The sequence below is a fragment of the Camarhynchus parvulus genome, chromosome 15 (genome assembly GCF_901933205.1).
Source record: "Camarhynchus parvulus chromosome 15, STF_HiC, whole genome shotgun sequence".
NCBI classification, from domain to species: domain Eukaryota; kingdom Metazoa; phylum Chordata; class Aves; order Passeriformes; family Thraupidae; genus Camarhynchus; species Camarhynchus parvulus.
The window spans coordinates 10,305,008-10,332,888 of NC_044585.1; the positions used below are offsets into that span (position 1 = coordinate 10,305,008).

At 46.5% G+C, this 27,881-nt stretch overlaps 1 protein-coding gene across 1 annotated transcript; it reads right to left on the bottom strand.

The window, feature by feature from the left end:
- Nucleotides 1-7,073: 7,073 nt before the first annotated feature.
- On the bottom strand, nt 7,074-27,867 carry PTPN11 (protein tyrosine phosphatase non-receptor type 11). Its single transcript, XM_030959169.1, has 16 exons — nt 27,719-27,867; nt 23,367-23,489; nt 22,117-22,311; nt 20,924-21,116; nt 19,728-19,844; nt 19,126-19,239; nt 16,392-16,488; nt 15,833-15,912; nt 15,581-15,739; nt 12,692-12,823; nt 11,531-11,685; nt 10,920-10,987; nt 10,615-10,766; nt 8,066-8,178; nt 7,735-7,836; nt 7,074-7,415 (listed from the first exon to the last, which is right to left on the bottom strand). Exons 1-15 carry the CDS (start codon nt 27,730-27,732, stop codon nt 7,767-7,769), a joined length of 1,782 nt encoding a protein of 593 aa, XP_030815029.1. The 5' UTR covers nt 27,733-27,867; the 3' UTR covers nt 7,074-7,415; nt 7,735-7,766.
- Nucleotides 27,868-27,881: the final 14 nt, after the last annotated feature.

Sequence of the window (27,881 nt, forward strand, 5' to 3'; positions counted from 1 at the left end):
CGTCCTTCCCACATCCCAAACACTCTCCCAGCCCTTCCAAGGGGTCGGATCCTCAGCGGGGAAGGATCCCCCGAGCAGGGCTGGTGATGCCACATGACACAGCATCCAAAGGGCCTTAAAATACCCAAACACCCTCCCCCTCCGTGCCCAGCCTGCCGAATTCCCGGTGGGATGCAGGAGCCGGCACGTGCACAGCCACGCTCCCGCGTGTGCTCCCTTCTGTTCCCCAAAAAAACCAAAAACCCCAACAACAACAACAACAACAAAAAAGCGTTTTTAAAACCTCTCAGAATTTAGCAACGATCGCCATGGAGACCAATCACCGAAATCCCGGCGTTGCCATGGCAACGCCTTTCCCCCCATCCTGCCTGTTTATCCTGGAGCTGCCGCACCAGGGAGAGAGAGGGGGAGAATCTCAGAGCAGCCTTCCCTAAGTGCACGGAAGCAGAAAAATCCTCCGTGAGGAAATCACTATTAATAGAGATAAAACAGCTCCGGCACGGATCAGCCCCGGCCTGAAGAGCTCTGGGAGTGTGCAGAGCTGCTAAATCCCAGGAAAAGGCCGGGAGAACACAACCTCCAACTACAGGGAAGGCAGGCAGAGCACACAGGGATGGAGAACACGAACTCACAGCGATTTGTGCGCATTTAAAGCAGAACTGATTAACACTGAGGTGTGTATGAGAGAGGCTGAGCTGCAAAGCAATGGGATCCTGGCTTTGGGGTGGTTTGGGAGATGCTGCCAGGAGCTCCCCTGGAGTCTGTGGGTGATGCTTGGGGTTGGTAACACCACAGCCCAAAATAATCTCCTTTGTTGCAAAATTGGAGCTTCCAGTGGGGTGGATTTGTCAATCCAGCACCTGGATGTCTCACTCAGGTTCTTATGGTGCCCACTGGGGTAAGGAGAGAGAGTTTAGGTGGGATATTGGGAATATCCCACCCTGTGAGGGTGGTGAGAAACCCCTGGGCTCAGGGTGCCCAGAGCAGCTGTGGCTGCTCCTGGATCCCTGGAAGTGCCCAAGGCCAGGTTGGACAGGGCTTGGAGCAGCCTGGGGTGGTGGAAGTGGCAGGGGTTGGGACAGGATGAGCTGCAAGGTCCCTTCCCAAGCCAAACCAGCCTGGAATTCTCTCTGAAGTATCATGCCTTCAATAGAAGTCACTACTCAAGGCCCTTCGATGGACTCAGCTGAATTCCAGGAGCAGTTTCCCACACTGACATTCCTGGCAGATCTCAGCCTGGGAAATGGACCAAAGAGAGCAGGAATTCCTGCAGCCACTGCTGATTTGGACAATTATGAGATGCTGGGGATCAATAAGGTTAACTTCCAGCAGATCCTCGTGGGGGAATCCTTAGGGATTGATTCCAGGCAGTGTTTAGGCAGCAGCAGAGCACAGAGCTGGGAAGGCTCAGGCGAGGGCAGGACCCTGGGAAGGGCAGAGATCCAATAGGGATGCTCCAAGTGCTGCCTTCCCTCAGCTCAGCAGCCTTGAGGGATGGGAATCAAGGTGCAAGATCCCAAATTTGTGATGGGCAGGAGCCTGAAGGACAGGAGCACATCCCACACCCTCTCCACAAATACAGAACATCAAATGCACAGAGATCAGTGGGATCGAGGAGTTTGGAAAAGCCACCACGCTTCTGTATTTGTCTCTCCTGGTTTTTATGCAGCACTTTGTGTCCCTCAGCTGTCATCCACAGCAGGAAATATCCATGGGACTGCCATCAAATTAAAAATTCCAGCCAGGAAAACAATCCTAAACTCCAGCTCAGACATAACACTGTTCAGTAAAGAGAGCAGAAGGAATCACAGCACTTCCCAGCCTGATTTCCAGCCCAAGAGAGATGGGGGAGTTCTTCCCCCTCCCATTCCCAATGACACAGATAAGGAGACTGAGAAAAGCACCAAAAATCCAAAGATTGTTCCTCCATCAGGAGCAAACCTGCAGAAAGTCAGGAAAAGCAGGGAGTTGTCGAGATGAGATGGGCTAAAAATGTCACAGCCCTCCCAACGCTCGAGGCATTCCTTGGGAGAGCTGGGGATTTTCAAATCAAACCTTTTGATCTTGGAATTGTTCTGCTGCCTGGCTCCGTGGGGAAAAGGGGAAGAGAGCAGCATATTAAGGATCCTTTGAAGGTATCCTTCCCGATATTTACCAAAGAGAAACAATAGAGACACAGCTGAGCCTCAGGCCCCTGTTCAAGGCAAAGGAAGATTTCCGGGAGTTGAGGCACAAGAGCTGAGTGAGCTCCAGGGTGATCCTGAGAAAAAGTGAGCCTGGGAAGGCTCCAAAGGCACCACCAGGGACATGAAAGAGGAATTGCCACCCTGCAAATAGACCTGGTTTGCACCAGCTCTGCCAAGAGAGTTGGGCTGGAAAAAGAATTCCTTAGGTCACAACAAAGCTGTGGATTGAAGGACACCTTCCCCTTTCCTGCCCCGATCCTGCATGACTCAGAATTCCCCCACCCCAAAGCGAGCAAGAATTCATCCTGGAGAAAAGTCAGCCAAAGTTTCAAGGGTTTAGGGAGATAAGAAACTTGTCCTTGAGCAGTATCTGATCACCTCAGTTTGTACAAACACCGAGGACGCCGGGAGAATAAATGGATTTATACTCACCTACGTGGGAGACACAGAGAGCTGGGAGCAGCAGGAGGGGCTGGAAGTGTCACCACAAAGCAGGAGAGGCTGGAAGTGTCACCACAAAGCAGGAGTCAAAGTCAGGAGACACCAAGTGTCACCCCAGCGCCATCACTTTCAATCTTCGTCAAAGTTCTCAGATTGGAACAGTCCCTCCCTCCTCTCCTTCCCTTTTTCCCTCCCTCCCCAGCCCTGGCAGGGATTATAAAAACTCCCAGAGATGGATGCAAACTGTTGGATGTGTTCATAAAAACAAATCAATCAATCTTCCCCTGTGGGATAATCGCCTTAGAGCCAACTGCTGCTCCACAGAGCTCCTGGCCCCGTTTGGATTCTGGGGCTCTGCCTCCTTCCTGCCATTTCACTGGATTATCCCTGGGATGGGCCTTTGCCATGAGATTAAAGCTTGTTTTACTCCAGATTCTGCTGCTGTTCAACCAGCACTGCTCAGGCTGAGCTGATTTATTCCCTGGAAAGTTTCAGTTCTGTTTTTAACGCTCGGCCCCGAAAGCAGGATCGAGGGAGAGGCAACACTCGGTGGGATCTCCCTGGAATTCAAACCCCTTCGTGCAGGCTGATTTCTGGGATCAACAACACCAAGGACATCCCTAGTGGGAGCATTCCCAATGGATTTGAGAAGTAAAAACCAGACAAACCGTCCTGATGGAGATAAGAAATGGAAAACCTCAGGGCAGGCATTCGCTCCTCTGCTCCGGCCCTGGGGAAGCAACACTTTGGGAAGCGTCTGGCTCCCAGTGTGAGGGATCAGGGATGCTGAGAACTTTGGAAGTGAGGCAGGAGCAGCTGGCAGAGGAGCCTGGGACAGAATCCAGCTCCTGCTGCAAGCACAGACTCCTCCTTGGATGAAAAGTCCTCGGAAACAGCAGAGCCCCAAACACAAACAGAGCAAGAGGTGGAAGATGGAAGGAAGGAGCAGCAGGAGTGGGAGCAAAATCTCTCCCTCACCTTGGAGAGCTGGCAGAGTGGGATGTGGAGAGAGAAAGAACAGGATTGTCCTTCCTTCCTTCCCAATTCCAACTGATCCTACACAAAGAGAGAGAGGAGAGGCCAAGCCCCATCCAGCCTTGAGCAGGAATCACGGAGTCTTGGAATGGTTTGGGTTGGAAAGGAGCTTAAGGATCATCCAGCTCCGTCCCCTGCCACCGCCCCAGGGTGCTCCCTGTCCCACCTGGCCTTGGACTCTTCCAGGGATGGGGCAGCCACAGCTTCTCTGAGAATTCTATCCCAGTCCCTCCCCACCCACCCAAGACATTGGGAAAGAATTCCCAAGAAATTGGGAAGAATTTCTTCTCAATATCCCATCCTTGGTGCCTGCAGCTGGAGAACACAGGGACTGACAAATCATGGTAAGAAAATGATTTTTATTTCTTTTTTTATTTTTTTCTATTTTGAATATCTTTTTTTTCCCTTTTTTTTTTAATGGAATTTCTGCTGTTTACAGATATGGTTTATTCCTGATAACACAGCTTGGCAGCAATTAAAAAAAAAAACCAAACCAAACCCACTGCAACTGAATTAAACCCCATAAATACCAGCCCAGAAAACAATGGACAACCACCACTATTTCTATACAGGAACTATTATTTAATGTCACATTTTGACAACTGTAAATGGGCTACAGACTGTGGGCAAAAGGCAAGAGGTGAAATCTTTTTGAAACACCAGATGTAGAATAAACAGCTCATTTCTCAACATTTACATGATTCACATCAAATTGATGACATCCTAAATGTATTCCTTCTAAAGGATAGAAATTTTGCAATAAAATATTACATTTCATTTAATACTCTGGTACAATACTTCATACATTGCAGGAAAAAAAAAATAAATGCAAGGCCTATTCCACCTAATAAGATCCTTTTTCATTAGTCTTTAGTACTGCAATAAAAAAAATCACAGTAATGTCATAAATAAACAGGCTTGAAATTATTCATTACCTTTCACTATTGAAAAGGGAGAAATGAACAATTAATTTGAAATAATGGAGTTATGGGTAGAAAATCTACCCCTGACAACACATCTTAGTCCCAGCTGCAAATTTCCTCAGCCCTACAATGAAAAAAGGGAACAGGTTGGATACCTTTGTTAGCTGTGTCCTGGTTAATCGTGTCTCAAACACATCTTTTAGGAGGAAAAAAAGGAAAGTTTGGTCAGGATTAATAGAACCAATCAGGCCTAACAGGAGTTAGCTGAAATTAAAGTGTATTTCTCTAAAACATTCAGTAAATGAATTCTGCAGCAAATTCACACTGGCATCAATCATTGTGCCTTGGGGGTTGGGGTAAATTTCCCTCGTGGGACAAAGGCTCCTCCAAGAGAGCCCTGGGATCCCTTTTCCATCCCTGCTCCAGAACAAGCTCAGCCAGCACAGCTTCCAACTGAATTCCCTAAACCTGGGAATCCCTGAATCCCATCACTGATCTCCCCTGAACCAAAGGATGTTTCTCTTTGTTGCTTCATCTGCCAGAACCCCAAAGTTATTTGCTGGAATTAATGCAGGAGGTGCTTTAAGAACCCTCCCTGTCTCTGGGGACAGATTTTAGGGTGCAGGGGCTCCCCTTTGGTGCCCACCAGGACCCAACACAGGTTCAGAAAGGAGAATTTATTCCTTTAGCCACAAACTTGCAGATCCTGCTCCCCCCTCACTGACATTCCCCCACCATGTGCTCCCCAGGATCCCCACACATTCTGCACAAGAGCTCCCTGCTCCCAAGGAGAACAATTCCAAATAAATCATCCAGAGGCAGGCTCTGAACGAGCTCAGGAGGCCACATTGTGCTGATTGCTGCTTGCACAGGTCCAGCTTTTAAGACACTTTACATGAACTGAGCGCAGAGTTGAGATTCCCTCAGGATCCTTCCCTCCTTCCTCCTGACTTTTCCCCCCTGACTTCCCAGTTTGGAGCAGAGAAGCTCCAAACCCCACCTGGGTGTGTCCCCCACCTTGCTCCAACCTCTGAAGTGCAGAATTTGACTTTGCACAGAGTTTGAGGCAAATATTTAATTACTCCATGCAAATGTCAACACTTCCAAGCGATCCCTGTTCAGCAGGAGGGAGCTGGGAACAGGGACAGGCTGGCAGAGGATGGAGAACAGGAATCTCACCACCAAATCACCACATTTCTCTCTCCTCATCTTCTATTCCAGACTAGGAAGGGCACAAGGATTCAGGGCTAGAGCATAAGGCTGTGACAGTCAAAGACATTTATGGTGTGCTGGTGACAGGAGTTCCAAAAAATCAAGTCCCAAAGCCCCAAAAGACAAAAAGGACAAGAGGCCAAGGAACAAAATTCTGCTTAATATTAATGAAGCACTTTCATTCAGTCCAAACAAACTGCTCAAATTGGAATTTGCAAAGCACTCTGAGGAGCAGGTGATGGCATCTCCCACTCCACCTCTCCCAAAGCTGCATTAATTAATTACATTCCAGGCTCCAGCAGGATTCCACCAGCAAGGCCAATAACCCCATTCCAGCCACTCAGGAAGGTCAGGCATCCTGAGTGGGGATGGGAATCACTCCTCAACACCCCTGAAGTCCCAGAGTGTCCCCAAAACCAGGGACAAGGTGGGGAGACACCAGACCCCACTCCCTGGGGCTGGTCCTGCCATCCACAGCTCCAAGGGGAGCTGCTGGTCCAGGACAGAGCCAGGGGAAGGAGTTAAATGGAAACTCACCAGATCTTCCTTGGGGAGTCTCTGGAAGAGGCTTTGTCTCCCTACAAGTGGTTCCAGGGGGTTTTCCATGCACTGGGACAGGAAGGTTCAGGCAGCTCCCAAAGGCACTTGGGGTGGGACAGTGCCCCCAGTGTGGCCTTGCTGCTCCTGTCCCACCAGGAATCCTGGCATCCTTCCCTCCCTAAAAATCCAGGAGGCTCCTCCACAGCTTCCATTTCCCCAGCAGTGGGTTACTGGTTTCAGTGGGTTTCACATCCTGCAACTTCTTAATTAATACCTGAATTCTACCAGTTCAGTCTCATTTAATTGAGCACAAAGTCACCACAGAGTGTCCTCACAAACCACCCCCAGGTCACCGAGTCTCCTGAAGGACACAAGGAATTCCTATTCTGGGCACAGATCACGGAAAAGAAACTTTGTTTGATGTAAAAACAACTTTGCATAAATTCCTCCAAAATAGCCCGTTCAGCCACACAGCAAAATTGGAATCAAAGCCACCAATTATCACAAAAAAAGCACCTTCATCTCAAGAACTGCTCACCCCAGGAAGCTCAGTCTGAGTTTGAAATGTATCAGGACTAATTTGATCATGCACTTGGTTCTATTCACGCTGGTGATCCACTGTTTTCCAACAATCCACATTGTTCCCATCAGTATTTTACATTTCATGGCATGGATTTATCCATGGCATTGCTCTCCCACCACCCACCCCCCACCCAGTGCCCCCCAAAAACCCCACAACTGCTCAAATAAGGAAAAAAAACAAAACCCCACTAACAGCCATACTGTGAAACCAAAATACTATTTAAAAAAACAAATGGATGACAGTCCAACAGTTTGCAGGATTCAAAACTGACTCTACAAAGTAATTGTCTACCTTGTAGAAAGGATTTCCTTTTATTTGGAAAATGAGCAATTGGAAATTGGAGAGAAGAGATAAAAACAACCTTTAGATGCTCTGAAGTTTTGCCTATTGAAGGATTAAAACCGTAAATAAAAAGGTACCAAGCCCTCAGAGTTCACTGCTCACGTGAAGCTTCTTCCATCTCTTTCTTGACCTTTTTAAAAACCATTTTCATGTCTGGGAAAGGAAAAAAAATGAAGAATTATTGAGGGGAAAAACCCAGCAGTTGTTTCTTATTCAGGCATTGTACAGCAGTGCTCAGTTTTGACTCAACAAATCTTAAACTCAACCCAAAGTCTCAAGCCTGGCTTAGAAACTGTGTGGGTGCTTTGGCAGTAAAAGGTGAGATTGTGTATAAAGGTCATTAAAATTAAATTTAAATTAGCTTTTGGAACTCAGGCACCCCGTGGGGATCAATTCCAAGCATTCTGGGCATTTTTGGGGGCATTTTCTCCCAAGCCAGGTTGGACACAGCCCCTCCTCTGGCCATACACACCTGCCTTGGCTGGGAAGGCTCTGAACATCTTCTCATCTGAAACTCTTCTGCTGCTGCATCAGCCCCACATTTTCATATACTCTAGCACTATCTTCTCTCATTCTGAAATGAAATCAGGATTTAGAGTCCCACCAAAAAAAAAAATCCTATAATACACCAAAAAAAATCCTATAATACACACCCCATAATTCAGAGACAATTAATTTCACTTGATTTATTTTCAGAGGAAAGCCCAGCACAACAGGGCAGGTTCTGGGCTAACTCAGCCTCGTTTGAGGTCTCTGAAGATGAGACAGAACAGCTCAAAAACTGAGGGCAGGACTGGACTTACTCTGGACACGTTGGGGTTGGGGTGCAGGGGGGGAGAGGGCTCTGATCCCCGCTCGTCTGGTCCGATAAGGAATATTTAATGTTTGTGTACTCGTGACCTTTCCTCTTGCTCTTCTGTGAAGCGAAACACACAACAAAAAGCCAGGTTTGGGGTTAATCCCAGCAACCAATCATTGAGACAGTGCAGCAATTCCAAAAGGAGATACCCATGGGTGTTTTTAGGTTTGTCTGGGAGGAGAGAGCTCAGTCCTGCAGTGAACACATCACTGAGCACACCTAAAGCTGAAAATCCCCATTTTCCCCCATCCCACCATCTCCAGCAGGACACACCAACTCTCTGAATGTACTCAACCCTCATCTCCTTGGCAGAAAACTCCCCATTTCATTCTTGAGCAGCCAGTGGGCTTCCCACTGACCTCATTTCCAGCTCGGAGCCGGGGCCAACGGAGCGACACCGTTGTTTGCAGGAGCTCTAATAAAATAATATCTGAGCCCATTAGGTTTGATATAAAAAGCAGCCAAGCTGTTATTTGGATTCTGCACATATGCTCCAGGATCTGGCACCCAGCTCCAGATCCTGCCAGGGAACCACGCTGGGAAAGAAACGGGAGATGGATTTTTCCTTTTCCCAGGCATCCACAATGCCTGCAAACACTGAAACCTACAAGGGAGAAATCCAAGTTTTGCAGAGAATTTGGGGTTTGGGGAGGTGGTTGTGGGTTTATTTGGGGTTTTTTAATGCTGCAGCAAGTCCTGAGGGCTGACCCAATCTCACAGCAGAGGCTGGCGGAGCCTCCGGGGAGTTCTGGCTCCTGAATTCCCATTAAGAACATTCCTGGGATTGAAGCTTTTCCAGGATGGTCTCCTGAAACTCCTTCAGCTCATTCTGGCGATTCTTAAATCCCTCTTAGCCAGGATTTACCACAAAGCTGTCCTGAGCAGTTTGTGGGAACACAGCTTGGGAAAAGTTTTGTTGAGCAAACCTGGATTTGCTTCATTGAACAAAGTCTGGGAGACAAAGATGGATTGGTGGACACATGGAATGCAGGATTTGGGGGATGGATGGATTGGTGGACACATGGAATGCAGGATTTGGGGGATGGATGGATTGGGGGACACATGGAAGGCAGGATTTGTGGGATGGATGGATTGGTGGACACATGGAATGCAGGATTTGGGGGATGGATGGATTGGTGGACACGTGGAAGGCAGGATTTGTGGGATGGATGGATTGGGGACACATGGAAGGCAGGATGTTGGGGGGGGGGGTGGACACATGGAATGCAGGATTTGTGGGATGGACCACAAGGACATTTTGTAGGAACCAGCTGATAAAGAGGAACTAACTCAGTAAGTGTTGGAAAGTCCCCAGCAGGGATAAAGATACTAAAAAGACTAGAAATATGGACTAATTAGCATAGAAAGCAAAAGGTACAAATCCCAACTGCTCTGAGGTCAGGGCAGGGAGCAGCGGGGACAAGGAGAAAACATCAGTTCTTTATCACAAAACCAGGAAACTGCTGTAAAACCCCCCAGAACTGGAGTGCAAGGAATTCCCTGAGCAGGAAGGGGCAGGGGAAGGTCTCTGTGGCTGTCACCACTTATTCCCAAACATTTCTGATCCCACCACACTCCTGGAAGTGCTTTCTGTTGGACCACCACACTCAGCCTTTCATTTTCCACTCCAATAAACTCCCAAAATTGGAATTGGAGTGATCAGCATTTGATTTTCCCCTTTTAGGAATGCAGGGAACAAGCTCTGAAATGTCTTTAAAACACAAAGAGCACGAGGTTCTGCCTTTAATTAACAAACCCTTATCTTTCATTCTTCCTCCACAGGAAATTTGATAACAGGAAGGAAATTTGAGATCTGGGGGCAGGGCTGGGGACAGGGAGAGTAGGAGAGAATTCCACTTAAATTAAGGCGAGAATTCCACCTAATATTTTAAAGAGAAAATTCCACTCAGTAATTTAAGGAGAGGATTGCACTCAGTAATGTAAGGAGAGGATTCCACATGATAATTTAAGGAGAGGATTCCACATGATAATTTAAGGAGAGGATTCCACTTAATTTAAGGAGAGGATTCCACACAATGTTTTAAGATTTCACCTGATAATTTAAGGAGAGGATTCCACCTGATAATTTAAGGAGAGGATTCCACCTGATATCTTAAGAAGAGGATTCCACTTTATTTAAGGAGAGGATTCCACATGATAATTTAGGGAGAGGATTCCACACAAAGGTTTCAAGAAGATTTCACCTGATAATTTAAGGAGAGAACTCCACTTAACTCAAGGAGAGGATTCCACCCAATAATGTAAGGAGAGGATACCACCAAATTTAAGGAGAGGATTCTACCTGATATTTTGAGGAGAGGATTCCACCTACCAATTTAATTATTTCTAAAGCACAATGAACTGAAACACAAGAGACAGTTCACACCTTCAGACCCAGCCTTCCCACAACACAATCCCCTCAAAAATCCCCAGCCCTGCTGCTCCTTGCTGGGATCCTGCCACGTTCCTGTTGGATCTTTGGGGTGGACCCACCTGCTCCTCCTCGATCCTGCGCTGGAGGGTCTCGATGTAGTGCTGCACTGCCATGTAAATGAACCTGTACTGGGCCTCTGTCTGCACCATCCCTGAGCGCTGGGACCTCACCATCTGGATGGTCTTGGGGACATCGATGTCACAGTCCACCCCTGGGCACATCCACGGCATTGGGAAGAGCAGGAAAAGAACCACGGTGAGGGTGGAGCTCACCTGAGTCCTCCATCAGCACTCCTGGGGTGGATCCGTGAGCAGGCAGGGAAATGAAAGGGTTAAAGGCAGGGAAATCAAAGGGTTAAAGGTACCTTTCTCTCGGATGATGTCAATGAGGATGTCAATGACAATGAAAGTTCCTGTTCGACCAATGCCAGCACTGGAAGAAGGGGGAAAAAAAAGGGAATTTTATTGTTTTGATCTTTCTGAATGCACAGCAAAACCCCAGGCAAAGGAATTCTGGCATTAGGAGCCAGGAGGTTTCCAAATTACAGCCAGAGTCAAACCAGAGACCCCAGGGAAGGCACAGAAATCAGCACTTCTGTCCCTCAGTGTTTATAAACCCCTCTGAATCAGAAAAAAATCTCTAAGGTCAGATCTAACATTTCCACGCCTAAAAATCATATCATTTCCAAAAGGACAGAGCCCTCACAGGTGGGATGAGATGCCAGAATTCCCATGATCCTGCACTTGAAATGCTCCAGCCAGGACTGATCCCATCTACTCATCCAACAGCAGAAATTTTCATTCATCCAAAGGTTCACAGCCTGAAATCCCTTCCCAAGGGGACCCCGTGCCACCCACCCAGGATGTGACATTGTACAGACACAAACCAGGGAATTCTGAGCACCTCCCAGGGAAAGTTGTTCTTTTTAAAGGTCTCAGCTCCCTGGGCCAAAAGGAGGAGTGGCAGGAGCCTCACCTGCAGTGGACCACGACAGGTCCTGCATCAGGGATGCTCTCCTGCTTGTGGTGCACCTCCTCCAGGAAGTCCAGGACACCTCCGGGGTCGCTGGGGACGCCGTGGTCGGGCCAGGTGCGGAAGTGGTACTGCCACACCGTCCTCTCCGTGTTCCCCTGCGCCACGGGGACACAAACCTGCTGCTCAAAACCCAGCTGAGTCCTCGTGGGGCACAGCTGAGTCCCCCAAATCCAACCTGAGCACAGCTCCACAAATCCCAGAGGAGGGAACAAGGCAGGGCCCTCCCTAAATCCCCGAAACTAAAATATCCCTGAGACCAGGGAGCAGGACAAGATTCCTGTACTCCAAAGGGAAGTGGAGATTTTTGGGATGCACCATTGAAGGGCAAAATTCCTCTTTCAGAGCATTAAATCCTGTCAGGGCAGCTCCCAGCTAAGAAGCAGCATCTCTATGTTCAGTCTTTTAAGAATAAAATCCCATAATTCTGCTTTTTTAGGGAGGTCTTGAGGAGCTAAAATAAATGCCAATTGTGCTGCAGGAGCAGGGAATTTTTCCCTTCAAGCATCCAAAAATTCCTGCTTGGTCACATCTCCCATCCCAGTGCCTCCTCCCCTAAGTCTGAAACACAGAGATTCACATCCAGCAGCTGAAATTTCAGCAGGCAAACCTTAAAAAAGGGAGGCTTGATGTGACAGGAATCCATCCCCAATTCCCCTGCTTTGCTTCTCCTCCCTGATCCAAACTATTCCTTAACAGGAATTGCCATTTCCACAGAGTTTTCTCACCTTTTTATCCCTTCCCTTATATGAATTTTCCACACACAACTTTTCCTTTCAGTGCAACCATTTCCATGAAGAAACAAATGCCAGGCTGGATTGAAGTGTCCTCAGTTAAAAGCATTTTCCCTCCTCCCTGATTCCCTGCAAGCTCTGCAGCAGTTCCTCTCCTGCCAAAAGCTGCTTAGGTAGGAGAATCTTCAATTATCCCAAGGGCAAAGAGAAAGATGGATGGAACTGAACGTGGAGCTTCAAAGAAAAGCAGGGCTCCATTTATTCACCTCCGAGCGCTTTTATTGATTCCAGAGAAATGGGCTAATCCTGACATTTTTCCTTTGGTGATCCACAAGCTGGGCTAAAAGGACAGAGCTGTTCTTGTACTCACCTGGCCAACTTTGGAAAGTTTCAGCTCTCTCAGGGTGTAGTCGTGGGCTGCACTCTCCTTCACGTTCCGGACACGCATCACTCCGTACTCCTTCAGGGAATATTCATCTGGCCAGTACTTCACACACTTGCTCTGCAAGATTTCAAATTATAAAGGAAAAAAAAAAAAACAACAAAAAGAAAATGAATAATCAGGCAGGAAAAAAAAAAAGAGCTGCTTTGCAAACTGATCAATTCAACCCTGAAGCTTTTGTTTCAGAGTTCGCAGAGGACAATCAGCTGATGAGATAAAGAATATTTTAATGGGTAGTTTCTCCCCTCCATAACAGCCACTGGATAATTTCAGACAGGTACAGGTCACCTCTCCTCTTAGCACATTTTTGGGATATTTTGTACCTGGATATTTTCAAAAGCTGCAGATTAAAATCCTGCTTTTTGTACCCCCAGTCACAGGTCTGAAAATACAGAATTCCACCAGAATTGAGTCCCACAGCCCAAACCCTACAGGCTGCAAAAGAAGAAAGGTCAAAGGTATAAATCATTCCCAGTGGAAATAAGACTTGGATATTTGCTTTTCCATGGCTTGCAGCAGGAAGGGCTGACACAGCTCTGGTTCCATCACCAAAGAGGGTTCAGGCTCCTGCAAAGGGAGCAGTTCATGGGTCTGTAGCTTCTAAAATGCAAAGTTTTTCCTGTGCTGCTTCTCCATCAGGATTATCTCTGCCCAGGGATAAATTGCACCCACTGAGGAATGGATTCACCTATCAGCACTTGGATTTGGCTCCTGTGACAGGTCAGGAAAGAGCAACTCCTGGGAATGCAGCATCAAAGCAGGAATTACTGTAGGAGCAGCTTCTAGCAAGAGCAAACACAGACCAAACACCAAGTCCTACAGAGCAATAGGGTCTGTTTGCAGTTATTCTGAATATTCAGGAAAAAACACGGCACAGGGAAGCTCCTTCTGCCAGCCCAAGGCAGAGGGAGATGGCTGAACACATGCCCACGTAGGCAACAAGATGCTTTCCTGCTATTTTTGCCCTTCTTTTCCTGTCACAAGGGGAGAAACAAGCAAATACTCTGAAACCGAAGCAAATACACTCATTTTTGGGGGTTGCCAGCAGAAATAACTTTGCAGTTTTCAATGCAGAGCTCTGAGCAGTTGGTAGAGCAAGTCTGAACAGCAACATGATGTTAAAATAAGCTTTACTCTGCAGGGCTGGGTTGCTGAACTGCCTCCAAAAGCCCAAAACTCCTTTAATTTCTAAGGATTTGCTGCTTCTGCACTTTAAAGCACATCCAGGACTCGATGCAGGGCTGGGATATTCCACAGTTCCTCCCTTCCTCAGGCTATGGAGGCAGCTCTGCTGCAAAGGTTCTCTCTTCCTGCAAGCAGCTTGGCCTGAGATAAAAAAGCTTTGATTTGATACCAGGACTGGCATTTGCAATTCCGTAAGAAGTGAAATAGGCATCACAAAACAATCAAGGGTACAGAAAGAAGAAGCAATGCAGCACTGATAAATTTAAGTGTTTTCTCCAGCAAAAGGGCTGAGCAAACTTTGGGAAGAAAAATGGAGGAACTGCAGAGGAGCAGAGGCCATTCAGGAGGTTCTTTAAAAAATAATAAATAACTTGAAGGAAGAAAGGTGCATTCAAGTCAACTCCATAATTTATTTCTCCTCTTCCAAAACAAAGATTATCACTGGGAAGGGGGAGCTTCTCCCTCTGTCAGTGAATTCAAAGGAAGGAAACACAAATCCTGTCTCTTTATCATGGTGATGAAGTGGCAAAACTTTACAAATACTAAAAAATGATCCACAAGACAAAGTCAAAGACTGAAAAAAAAAATACACAAGACAAAGTCTAATGGCTCCAACAAACAGCACCAGGGGCAGCTTTGACACCTTCATTAGGGAGAGAATCCTGTAAAATTTTCTGTTATTTGTCTTCAGTCCACTCACACAAAGTTCCTGGGAGTGAGGACCCCCTGCAATCATCAGTCACTCACAGAAAAACTTCACTTCTTAATTTGATTTTTTTCCACAAATGATGCTCCCCTAAAAAGGCAACAGTTTTCTATTCAGAAACAGATAATGAGAATATGGAAAAAGGTGAAAACGTGGACAATAGTGTGTGGAAGAAGCAGAGAAACTTTAAAAGGAAAGGACAGAGAAGAGACAGTATTTATCAAACAGAAAAAAGATAAATCCTTACAAACCCCAGGAAGTTGTGTGTGGCTGTTGCCAGCATATCAGTGTTCAACTATTCCTATTCTTTCCTGCCTTGTGTCATTAGAAACCAGAAACAAATTAAAATATCCCCAGGTTTGCCAGAGGCCAGGGAGCAGGACAAGATTCCTGTACTCCAAAGGGAAGTGGAGATTTTTGGGATACACCATTGAAGGGAAAATTCCTCTTTCAGAGCATTAAATCCTGCCAGGGCAGCTCCCAGCTAAGCAGCAACATCTCTATGTTCAGTTTTGTAATAATAAAATCCCATAAATCTACTTTTTTAGAGGGGTTCATAGAGGCTTGATGAGATAAAATCAATGCCAAGACTTCTGCTGCAGGAGCAGGGAATTTTTCCCTTCAAGCACCCAGAATTCCTGCTTGGCCACATCTCCCATCCCAGTGCCTCCTCCCCTAAGTCTGAAATACAGAGATTCACATCCAGCAGCTGAAATTTCAGCAGGCAAACCCTAAAAAAGGGAGGCTTGATGTGACAGGAATCCATCCCCAATTCCCACAGACACCAATAAAAAAGGACACAGCGCTCCAGAGCTCCAAGGAATCTTGTGCCACACCAGATTCCAGCCATAAATCAATTTATCCCTGTCAGATCAGTTCCTACTTGTACTCAAATGTCAGGACCTTTCCCATATATCTGGTTTTACCTTTCCTCTTTCCACTTCTTTCGTGGTCATGACAATAACTCTGGAATTCTCCTGGAACACCATCCTCCAGAAATCATTCACCGTGTTCTGCAGGCAGCCTTGGGTAGCAATGTAACTTTTTTTTGGCTTTGAGTTGTTGCACTTGGTTTCAAACTCAGGCTAGAAGGAAAAAAAACCAAACCAGTAATACAATAAATTGTATGTGACAAGACTCCCCTGGATTTAGGGAAGAGGAGGTGGGAACACACTCACCATAATAATATTAGCATTGATATAGTCTGAAACAGGTTCATTGGGATCACCATCGTGGAGAACAACTCTGGTGTGATCAACTGCAAAAACACACATGGATGTCAAGCACTTGCATTCCACAGATGTGACCACATAGCAGCTATTAATTCATTATCAAACTCAATAAATAAGTGATCAGAATATTCCAAATTGCCTGTTTTGCTTCCTTTAAACTAGTGTCTGTGACCAGCTGGACCAAAACATTTAACTCCAAGTCAAGGCAAAGCCTTGGGATTTGCATGTTGCAGTTCTGGCCCCCAGATTAATCCTCTTAAATTTAAGTATTCCAGCCTGTTGAGTTGAGGGATATGAAGTCTTTAAAATAAGATAAAACCCAATATTACAAATATCTACAAAGTGCAAATGTGTGAACCCAAATTGGAAATCACTGGATAATCCTGATAAGAGGGCAAATTCTCATTAAAGAGAAGCCAAAGGCCAGTGGTACTTAATTAACCCTATATTAATGAGGAAAATAAACCAGAGTAACATTAAATGGCAACAAAGGGGCAATACTTACAGGGTAAAATGTTTTTGTATCTATTTTTGTTCTTGTTTTCCTGGCGCTGCCCTTCCTTACGGCTGTAGAGGAGTTTGCATTCCTGCTGCTGCAAGGTCTGAGGGGAGAGCACAGACAGGAGGGGCTCAAAAAAAGCAGGATGGACTGGCCCATGCTCACAGCAATCCCAGAGAAAAGGGAGGAGAGGGGCATTAGGTGATGGGTTATCCATAATTTATTTATTCATAAATTATCCCAGTGAAGGAACAAGCTGGAGTGGGGATTTCTGGAACACAATGTCCCAGGGACAGCAGCAATTCAATACTTGCACAGCCAGGCTGCTCAAGGCAAATCTCCCCACTCCCAAAGCTCCCTGGAGCTGGAGGCACCAGGATCCCAATGCTCTGCTCCAAGTTTTCATCCCCAAAGCAGTTTCTGGCTCCACTAAAAGGAACACTCAGGTTTTGGGAGCTGCTCCCCTCATCATTCCCACCCTCCAGACTCTTGCTGGTTTTTAACTGGCACATTTGCTCACTCCTGTCTCAGTCTGATACTCCCTCACTTAATGACCTTGGATAATTAGGCTGATCCTAAAGCCAGGGAAAGCAAAAGAAATTTAAGAGATGCAAAGTTTCAAGCTCGTGACAAAGGGCAGGAAACAGTGCCCAAAGCATTGCCTGTGGAATTGCAGGCAAAAGGACTGAGAGCTAAACTTTCCCAGCATGTTAAAGAATTGGAGCAATTAAATGTGTGTGGAAACCACATCTTCCTTCTTAGAGTTAATTATCATTGCTTGGAGCATCCCTGAGGAGAGATCCACGAGCAGCAGTGACTCCCAACAAGCCCATTCAGAGCTGGAACAACACAGCCATAAATCTGAATATCCTCCTCCACTTCACTACAACATCCCAGCACTAAGCTCAGAAATAACCATTTTTCAGAAGGAAAAACACTACAAGGGTTGTCAACATTCCTGTCTGGTGCTTCCTGGGACAAGAGGCTCATTCCTGCCTGGAGACAAGTAATTTAAATTCACCATCTGGGCTGGCAGCTCCTGAACAGCACAGACAGGGATCCATGGACAACCTGGAGTGTGCTCCCCCCTCCTGCCACCATGGGGGACAGCTGGAGCTTCCCTGAGGGGAATGGAAAACAGGGCACTAAAACTGCTAGGAGAGGGCTTCAGTCCCAAAAAATGAGTTAGTGCTGACCTCAGTGACAGCAGTGAAGGGGAAAAAGAAGTGCAATGTCCCACAGGTAAAATTCTGCATTTATTTGCTTTTCCTGCTAGACTTTTCCTTCTTTAAGGAAAACACTTTGCTTCTAAAGCCACGCTAAGAAATCCACTCCAAGAAAAATTTCTTCAACGTGTAGCAGAGGTCAGGAAAGAACTGTGAATTAATAGTTCAGTTGTGTTTTGCCAAACCAACAATCCCTTCCTACACACACGACCTCTGCTGACTTCCTTCCCTCTCCAGATGGAATTCTGGCCATTCTGACCATTCAGCAGCCCTGCATCAAGGACTGTCCTCTCTCTCTGGAAAGAGAAAGGAGAAAGCTCAACCCTCATTTTATCATCAATGCCATCACCTCACCATCTGACATTCCCCTCACACACCTCTGTGCTAATTCCTTCACTTTTCATGGATTCATTTTCCTTCTCCTGGCAATAATCAGAGCACACTGGCCAGCACATTTAGCTAATGGATATTTCTGATCAAAGAGGGTTTCTCCAAGGATGGTCACTTTGCAAATCCATCACTATTCAGGAAGTTTCTCAAATCAGCCTCTCTGGAGCTCCCTGAGCACTTCCCAGTTTCCTGTTGCCATCTGCTGGTGGAATTCCAGACCCCACTGGTGGTTTTGTGTGTGTGAGGTATAAACCAGTCCATTTCACCCAGCATGGAGTGCTCCAGACCAGGCTGGATGGGGCTTGGAGCCACCTGGGATAGGGGAAGGTGTCCCTGTCCATGGCAGGGGTGGGGTAGGGTGGGGTTTAAAGTCCCCTCACAACCCAAATCATTCCATTATCCCAGCTTGTTCCAAGCCCCAGCCAATGTGGCTTTTTAACACTTCCAGGGATGGGACACCCACAGCTTCTCTGGGAAGTTTCTTCCAAATTCTGGAAGGATTTCTTCCCAATATCCCATCTAAACCTCTTCTAGTTTGAAGTCATTGCCCCTGTCCTGTCCCTACACACTCTTTCTGGAAGAAAATTGAAATTTTGCCTGCAGAGAGAAATGAAACACCAAAACAAACCAAAAACAAACTTCCAGAAGTCCAAGGAATGCCTGTAATCCATGTTGTTTCATTCCAGAGCTTTCTATCACTTCCCAATGGCTTTAAGATCCCCAAAAATGAGCAATAAAAAGCCACAAGGGCAGTGGATGGACTGAGAAATGGAAGTGTCCCTAAAGAAAAGGCTCCCAACTTCCCAAACAGCAGAAGGAATTGGAAGGACTGTCCTGGTGGGAAAAACACAGGAGGTTCCCTCATGGTGGGAAGGATATCCAGGAGGATATCCTGGATAAAAATCACTCTGAGAATCAGGGAAAAAAGGCAAATATTTCAAGCCACGAGAATGGAGCTGGCAAAGCCCTGGAGATGGGAGCAAAACCAGGGATCTGAGGTGACGGAGAGGAGGAAAGGCCAGGAGGGCAGAACCCGACGTGGCTTTGGCAGGGTGAGAGTGAGCACTGGAGGAAACACTGCAGGAACCACTGCAGGAAACGTTCCTTGGAATGTAAGGAATTACCTCAAACTCTTCCCAGAAGCCCTGCTTGACTTTATCCGTGGTCTCTGCCAGTTTGCTGAGCTCCCTGACTCGGCTCTCGATCTCGGCAGCGTTGATCCGGGTGGTGTTCAGGGGCTGGGGGACAGACAAACAGCACAGGCTCAGCAAAGAACAGCCATGGAAAGACAGCTCAAACACAAATCCCCTAAGATAAGGATATTTTAATGGGAATTTTAGGACCCAGGCATTTTTTTGGATGTCAGAGTTTTGGGATTCAAGCAAAGGGCAGTGAGGAAGGGGATGGTGAACAGTTGCTTTTAAGTGTCACAGTTTTTATTTAATTATTCATTTAATAACTTAATGCATTGTCTCACTTCTGGACATGCCCTGCAACTCTTACAGACCAGGATGACACCAGGAAATTCTGCACATCAGAGACAACACTATCCCTTCACAAGCCTAACAAAAATTGTTCCCATTGAAATGACTTTTTCATCCATTTAATGAAGTTTAACTCCTCATTTTTTTCCTCAGAAAAAAATCTTGCAGAACGTATGGAAAAGCTGCATTTCAACAACATATCCTGGAGTTGACAAAGCTCAGGGGTGGCCTGTCCTTCTCACCTGTTTGAGCTGCAACACAGTGCCCAAAGTCTCCACCATGGGGTTCTTCTTGTAATGCTCCACCAGATCTGTCAGAGAGTCAAACTTCTCCCCTCCACCAACATCATATTTGAGATCCTGAAAAGACAAATGCTCCTCCAAATAAAAGCACTTCCCACCACCACAGCCACAGCACTTCTAGGCTGTGCCTTGCATCAGAAATAACCCCCAAAATTATGTGTAGAAGGCTCTACTGAAATCCTTCTGCTAAAGGATAGAACTTTAATAAACAGAAACTCAGACACACTGCAGGACATCCCCTTTTTTGCCATCTCCTTGAAAATCAGTTTATCTGCATTTTTTAGAGAGCTGATTCCCTCTGAACCAGGGCTCAGACAGCTCTGGAGCTACAGGATGAGAATCCAGGAATTAGGGATTTGAATTGATTTCCAAAATTAAGTGTATGACTGGGTCCTGAAAGGCTGGTACTGCCTGGCACCATCCCCGTTTTAAGGAAGCAAATGCCAAATTATTTTCCTCAAAGGCATAAATGCTAACTGCAAATCAGAGAGGTTTTCTTGAAAAAATAAACATATTCTGGTAATTCAGCATTTACAGACCTGGTGGGTCATTTCTACCTCCAAACTACTTCTGTTACTGCACTTTAGGTGTTTTTATATAATTTGCACTGTTATTGCACTGCCTTTGGGCACAATAGAAGTAAAAGAGAATAAGAAAAATCCATGGTGTTTTTTTTTTTTTACTATGATTATTTTTTAAATAGCAGCCCATGGAGACAGATTAAATATGAAAACTGTAATTTAGTAATATTTCAGTGAAGAACTACCTGATAGTAAATAGAAGATTTAGATTTCAGGGCATTCCTTGGAGTGAACACTCATTTTCACAGACTGTTGATCATCTATCAGGTGTAACTGCCTGAACTGATAGGAGAGAGACATCTGTGGATAGATCTCCATTTATCCAATCACTCCTATTTTGATAAAATCCATCCAGGAGACTGCAAAGGCTCCCTGACCACAGCAAAGTGTGATTTGAGCCAGAAGGCCCTGACAGGAGCCAGTCAGCCAAAAAATATTGGAATTTTGATGCCATCAAAGGAGCCATTTTGATCAAAGGGATGACCTGCAGCAAACCCAGGGAAAAGGGGAGTGGATCCAGAGCTCCTGGGCCCATGGAGTCCCTGCTGTTCCTACCTGGCAGTGGATCATGACGTGTGTCACTTTGGATTTGCCATCATTGCTCTCTCCTTTGTCATCCCCTGTCCTCACAGAAAGGACAAAGTCCCCAGGGTGGCTCTGGCTCTCCCTCACCAGGAAGCTGCCATGCTTTCCTTTCTCTGTCAAGAGTTTCTCAGCTTCTCTCCCAGAGAGATGCCCGTGAAACCACCTGGAAATGAAGTGACATAGAGGGAGACACCCTGCTTAGCTTTCCAGCTGAATTAAATTGTTCCAGGTGTTTATTATGAAATTGAATCCTTCTGTTCACTCAGCAACAGCCAGGTCTAGGGAAAACCTCAGATGGTAAAAATAATAAACAAAATAAGCTTTGGAAGTGTCCAGGTGCACATCAGTGAGGACAGAAACACTTCAAAGCACTTCCATGGAATTTCCAGTGAAGCTTTGATTTGGATCCTTCACAACAATCCCAATAAACACCAGGTTACACTCCCCTCAGTCAAGGCATTCATTCTTCTTTTATTTCCTTCATGAAACTTTCCTGATAAACTTGTGGAAACGTCATAGTTTTGAGACCTCACCCTTCTATCCCATTAGGAACTGGAGAGGGTAATCCCAGCAATCCCAATTCTTCAGGAAATTGGGCCAAAAAACCATGAATCTTCCCCATCTCTGTTAAGGCACTAAGAGAACTTGTTTGAATATTTTTCCTCATTTTTTCACTTCTAGGAATAAACAGGTATCTGCTGGTTTAGTTCTGACCCCTGACATTTCCTCAAATCCAGAGTCCCAAATCCTCCTTATTAACCACACTCCTCAAAACAGGAGTTTGAGGAATCTGAGGATTTGTGCAGCCTTCACCTTCTACCCACGGATAGGAAAAGCACAAAAAGTTATGCCCAGAAATATCCCTGGGAACTCCTTAGAGCAACACCAACATCAGGAGAACTTCTCCAATTTAACATTCTCCCAGAAAAAATAAAGGGAATTATGCCCTCCTTTTCAGTCCTGTCCCACCCAAGGAAGAATGCTGAAGGGAACAGGTACTGAGGCTTGGATTCTTCACCTTTAACCACATTTATTCATCTACTTTGCAAGAAACCTCCCTGAAACAAATCCAAAGTTGTGGCCACCGTTTTCCCAGAGGGAGGCTGAGTGTGAAGAGGGATAAACACAGCATTTATTAAGAAGCACAAGGACACTTCTCTGACCTTTCTGAGGTGGGATCAGCACAGTTGAGGGGATATTTCAGCTCTATGACATCTCCATTCTTTTCCTTGAGCTGCCCGTGGTGTTCCATGTAGTACTGCACCAGCTCAGCCAGCGTGGCAAACTTCTCTCCCCCGTAGAGGTCATAGTAGTCACCTGTGTTCTGGATCTTGATGTGGGTCACAGCTCCAGTTCGTCTAAGATTTGAAAGAGAGGACACAAAACCCCTGCCCAAGTCAGCTACTCAATCAATCAATCAATCAATCAATCAATCAATCAATCAATCAATCAATTTTATATTTGGTGAAGCCTGAGGTGGAGAAATCCATATTCACAATTCCAGCATGGAGCTACTGCTCCTCTGCTTCAGCTCCTCTGCCCACCAGCCAGGGAGAACAGGAGAACAGTTCTGTGCTGGAGCTGGCTGCACAAACCCTGCAGCCTGAGGAGCCTCACCAGAAACCCCTCAGAGCCAGGCAAAATTCCACACACAAGCACAAAGTGGAGGGTGAGAGGAGTTGAATATTCTGGAGACCCAGCAGAGCTGGTTTGCTCCTTTCTCCAGAATTGCCACCAGCTCCCAAGGTCTCTCCCTCAGGAAATATTTGCCTTTGCCTGCTGCCACAGTCTCTAATATTAAGGAAGAGCAGCTCCCAGCAGGAATCCCCTCCCGTGCCACAAGGCCTGTTATCTCACAAGTATCCAAGCAGCACAACTCTTATCACCAATCCCACTTTTCCCTTTTCCTTTATCTACTTCCTCTTGCTGTCTTTTCCCCATCCCTACCACGCAGTGTCAGGGGACAACTGTCACAGAAGGCCTCTTTTGGAAGCTGAAAAAGCCACAGTTGCCCTTAAAAACTCGCTGACTTTTCCTGTGCAAGGCGAGTCTGGATTTCCTGCTGGATCACTAATTCACAACACCTCTGCTCCTTCCAGTTGGTGATCAAAAGGATTTGTAAAGGGCTAAAAGCAATGTTACTATCAACCTATTTCTGCCTCTCCTGAGCATTTTCGTCCTGCTGTAGAATCAGAATTCACTCCCCTCCAATTTAGAGCTGAGTAAAAGTTTTTCAGAAGTTCTTCAGGGAAAATGGGAGAAAAAGAAGAAGGAAAAGTGAACAACATTAAAAAGTGACCAGAGCATTCTTTCACCTCTTTCAAGGAGTTGATCCACAGCTCTTTCTCCACAGGACAGCAGCAAATTAAGATTATTACCAACCTGGGGCAAGACTGGGAAGAGCCAAACTCACCTAACAGAGAGTGTGAAGTCTCCTGGGTTACTTTTGCTGGGCCGTGCCAAGAAGCTGCCATCGACTCCTCTTGTTAACAGCAGGTTTTCTGCCTCCACCCCAGTGATATTTGGATGAAACCATCTACAAGAGGTTAAAAATAAAGAATTTTAATAAATAAACAGCAGGTTTTCAGAGTTAACTCACACAGAGCAACCCGACAGCTTGCAAACTGAGTTTTGCACCTAAATTAATAAAATTTCATTATTTCATTATTCATTGCAACTTTATATATTGCAACTTTTTGTAAGCCTAAGAATTACACTTATGCCCAGTCTGACTGCCTGGATTAAAATTATATCAAAGGTACACAACATAAACACAGACCAGAAATGGTATTTCCTTACTCCAGCAAAACACAGCACACAAAGAAACTGAAAGACAAACAGGAAAAATACCTAAAAATAAAACAAAACATCCAAAGTGACACTTGACAACATTTTGAAGGTTAAAAACTGAACAAAACCTCATGGTTTAGGGCACAGCTGAGGGGGTCAGGAAGGAACTCCCTGCGTGGACACCCCACTGCTCTTCCTCCCAGGGATGTGGAGCCGGGGTCGGATCTGTCCTGTTTAAATACAACCCCAGAGGAATCTCCTATTGATCCTCACCACCCACAAACTGCTCTCAATGACTATCCCAGAGCCCAGGCAGAGCTGGGGCTGGGCTGTGGCCAACAGCTCCGTGTCCCCACCTCTGGCATTGACTTTGGGACTTATTTGGAGCCACTCGGTGTCACCACTGCCTCTGCTCTTATCTGGAATTTACCCATTTTTATTGCAGCCCTGAAGGAGTTCTGCATGAAGGGGCTTGGGGAGGATTTGAGAAGGAAAATTCTAAGAATAAACCATTGGGTGTGAGCACCCCAACTCAGCTCTGTGTCACCTTTGCACTCAGCAATTAAAAATCACCTTTAATTTTCAGAGTTAAATCCTCATTGTTGTGTGCTGAAAGAACCCAGCCTGCTCCTCTCTGTTCACCTCTGGGTTTTTTCAAAGTACAACAAAATATATCCAAGAAATTCCACAGTCAGGCTCATCACAGAGAGAGGAGTGCTATATCCAGAAAAATGGAACAGCATTCCTGATCCTTCCTGATCCAGTCAGCATTTCAGGCTAAATTGCTAAATCAGCAAAATATGAGAGCACAGGTCTAAATTTAGGGTAATTATTTCAATTGTTGCAGCAATTCCTTCTCCACTGAAAAGTTGCCAGTATTCCCACCAAAGCCTTCTCCAGAGCATTCTCTTCAGAAATCTTCTGGAGTTTTAGGATTCTAGAAAATCCAAATCTCTAGCAAGTCATTCAAATGGGAATTAGGGAAGTAAACTGTGTGAATCTTCTTGTGAATCTTTTTTTTCCGCTAGTTCATAAAATTCTACTTGCACCATGAAAATCTAGTGAATAGTGCCTATCTTTCACTGAAAAACTCCACAGAAAATATCAAATTTATGCACAGGACATGGAAAAGACCATTCAAAATACTTCCAAATTATCACAGCAAATGGGAATGGACTAATTAATAATGTTACATTTATCTAACGATTATTCAAAGGTCAAGGAAAGTTCTTACAAAAGAAACTGCACAAGCATCAGTACCTGGCATGAACTGAACACTAAATAACACATTTCAGCCCACAACAGGTTGCCTGGAGAAGGTGATAATATATTTACCACATTTCCACTCCCAAAATTTTACTTCCATTGGGAGAAAACAAAAACAAAAAACAAGACAAAACAAAAAATATGCAGTAATAATTTGAACACTTTGCAAGCTTTTAAAATATGCAGAGGATTCCAGAGAAACTTTGGTAAATTTTGGAGTTTATAGCTAAAAAATGTCTAAACAGATAGAGGAGAAATTATTTGGATTGCTTCTCCAGATTTATAATATTGAAATTCCATAAACTTCAACCAGTGAAATATCTTTCGTATCCCACCCTGACCCTTAAGGAAGTAGCTGCACATGAGCTGATACAGCAAAGGAAAAATAATAATTTATGTACAGAGGTAACTACAAATAAGCTACTATTTAATCAGCATTTAAAGGAGAGCTTAAACACACAATAGATGGTTCAAAAATCCTATAGATGGTCCAAAATTCCTCTCCCACATCCACAGAAAGAGCCAAAAGCCCAAGTGCAGCAAAGCCAAGCTACACCTGGGAGGGTTTCTTGCACTTTATGTAACTCTGGCTGTGCTGGCACCTCATCCTCCTGCTCCCTCAGCTCTGTATTTTTGGCTTTGAGTAGGAAGCTGCATTTGTCAGGCACCCCAAATAGCAGAATGGGGGTGTCAGGGATCCCTGCCAGCGGTTCCGGCCGCCAGGAGGATCCCCCTTGAAGTGCTGCCATCCCTTGTGCTCCCAACCTTGGGGCTGCAGCCCTTCCAAACTGGGAGGGGACAGCCAGTGACAACCCCCCGCCCTCAGCCAGGACCTGCTCTCTCACACTTCCTTTTATAGGGATGGAATGCATTTTGGGCCTTTTTGTCCTCTTTTCCCTGCCCATGGCCGTGGCAGCAGGTGCAGAGCTGCCCTGGCCAAGCGCAGTAAATACAATCCCAGAAGTCACCCAAACCCACGCCCTCGGCAGAGCAGCTCCTCACCATCCCTCCCGCAGCAATTCCCACTCAGGGGCTTGGAATACACCACTGCCAGCCCATAATTAGCTCACAGCAAGGTGGGAATGGTGGTAAGGAAGGAAGCAGTGAAACATATAAAAGGGGATCAAAACCAAGGGGGTATCAGCAAAGCAAGGAAACTTCTGGTAAAAAAAAAAAACAATCCACGATGGAAAATCCACAATTATCCCTTTTTTTGTCATCATGGTCCAGCAGGATCTGTGCTCCCTAAGTCACACACTGCCAGCACATTTCTCTCTTACCAAACCAAAAGAAATAAATCAATACAATTTTCCACACAGTGATTGGGGTTTTAAATCACCTTTGCAAGAGCAAAGGAGAGATGAAATCAGTTCTGTCCCAGCTGTCACAGCCACAGCACTGGGGATGTGCTGACGGGTACTTTAATTACTCCTATTTATAGGCTCATCAGTTGATATTTCCCAGCTTTTTTCAGTCTCCCTCACAAGTTAGAGTTCAGGGCTCTGAGTAGAGTAGCAGGATCATTCCGGCAAGGAGGAAGTTCACCGTGCTGCCAAAAGGTAACTTGTAGCCTTGCTCTTGTAACTTGTAGCCTTGTTCTTGTCACTTGTAGCCTTGTGTGAGCAGGGACACCCAGAGAACGCAACATAGACTAAAAAACCTCCACACAGCTCAAAAAACCCCAAATCCTACTGTAAATGGCCATGGATTGAAACCAATGCACCCAGATTCACCATCTTGAGGAGAAAAGAGAGGACAACGTACCCTTGGAGAAATTATAATTTAATAGGTATTACTTATGGAGGTGAATCAATTGAAATTGTGGCTGCCCCATCCCTGGAAGTGTCCAAGGTCAGGTTGGGACTTGGAACAACCTGGGATAGTGGAAGGTGCCCCTGCCCATGGCAGGGGGTGGAATGGGATGAGCTTTATGATCCCTTTCAATCCAAACCATTCTGGGAATCTCAGAATAGGTCGGTTAAAAAGGATAAACACATTTATAGCCTTTTCTATGACAATAATTCCCCTAAATCCCAACATTTACCCAAACCTCTGAGCCCAAAAGGACACCGGGTACCAAACATCAAAATCCATTAAGGACAGTGAGAAGCTACAACAAAGAAATGGGTTTGGCTGTTTGTCGTCGTGCTTTAGCAGTGCCACAAGGGTTTGAAATTACAATGAACGCTGATAAGTGATAAAGAACGCGGGTGTGGGGAGCTCAGGGACACTGGTTTTGTAGCCGGGCCGTGTTTTAGGGTCGGTAAATCAGCGCTGCTGGCCCTCGATGGAACACGAACCCTGGGCCCCGGGGCTGAGCAGGTCCCGCTCACCAACAATCCATCCCTCGGCTCCGGCGCTCCATGGGGACATTCACGTGAACCCCCCCAAACCGGGCGCACCGGGGCAGCTCCGGCCGCCAACGGGACTCGGAGAGACTCGAAGCTCCCCGATCCCTGCACCCCCGGGAGGCTCCCCCGGGAACGGGCGGGGAGCGGGACCCGGGAGCGGGGACATCCCCCGGGAACGAGCGGGTTGGGGGCTCCGGGAGCCGGGACATCCCCGCGGGAACGGGCGCGGTGGGCGCTGCCGGGGCGGCTCCCGGGGGTCCTGCCCGCCCGCAGGGAGCAGCCCCGTCCCCGCATCCCCGGGAGCCGCGGCCCCTGCCCGCCGCCCTCCCCGCCGCCGCGGCCGCCGCTCCCGCCTCACCTCCGCGATGTCATCTTCCCCCGTGGCCCCGGCGGGTCGCGGTGCGCCGGCCCCCCGCGCCGCCCGCCGCTCACATGGGGGTCCCGGCGGGGCCGCGGCCTTCGGGCGCTGCGGGGAGCGCGAACAACGGCGGCCTCGGGCCCGCGAGCGCGGCGCGGCCCGC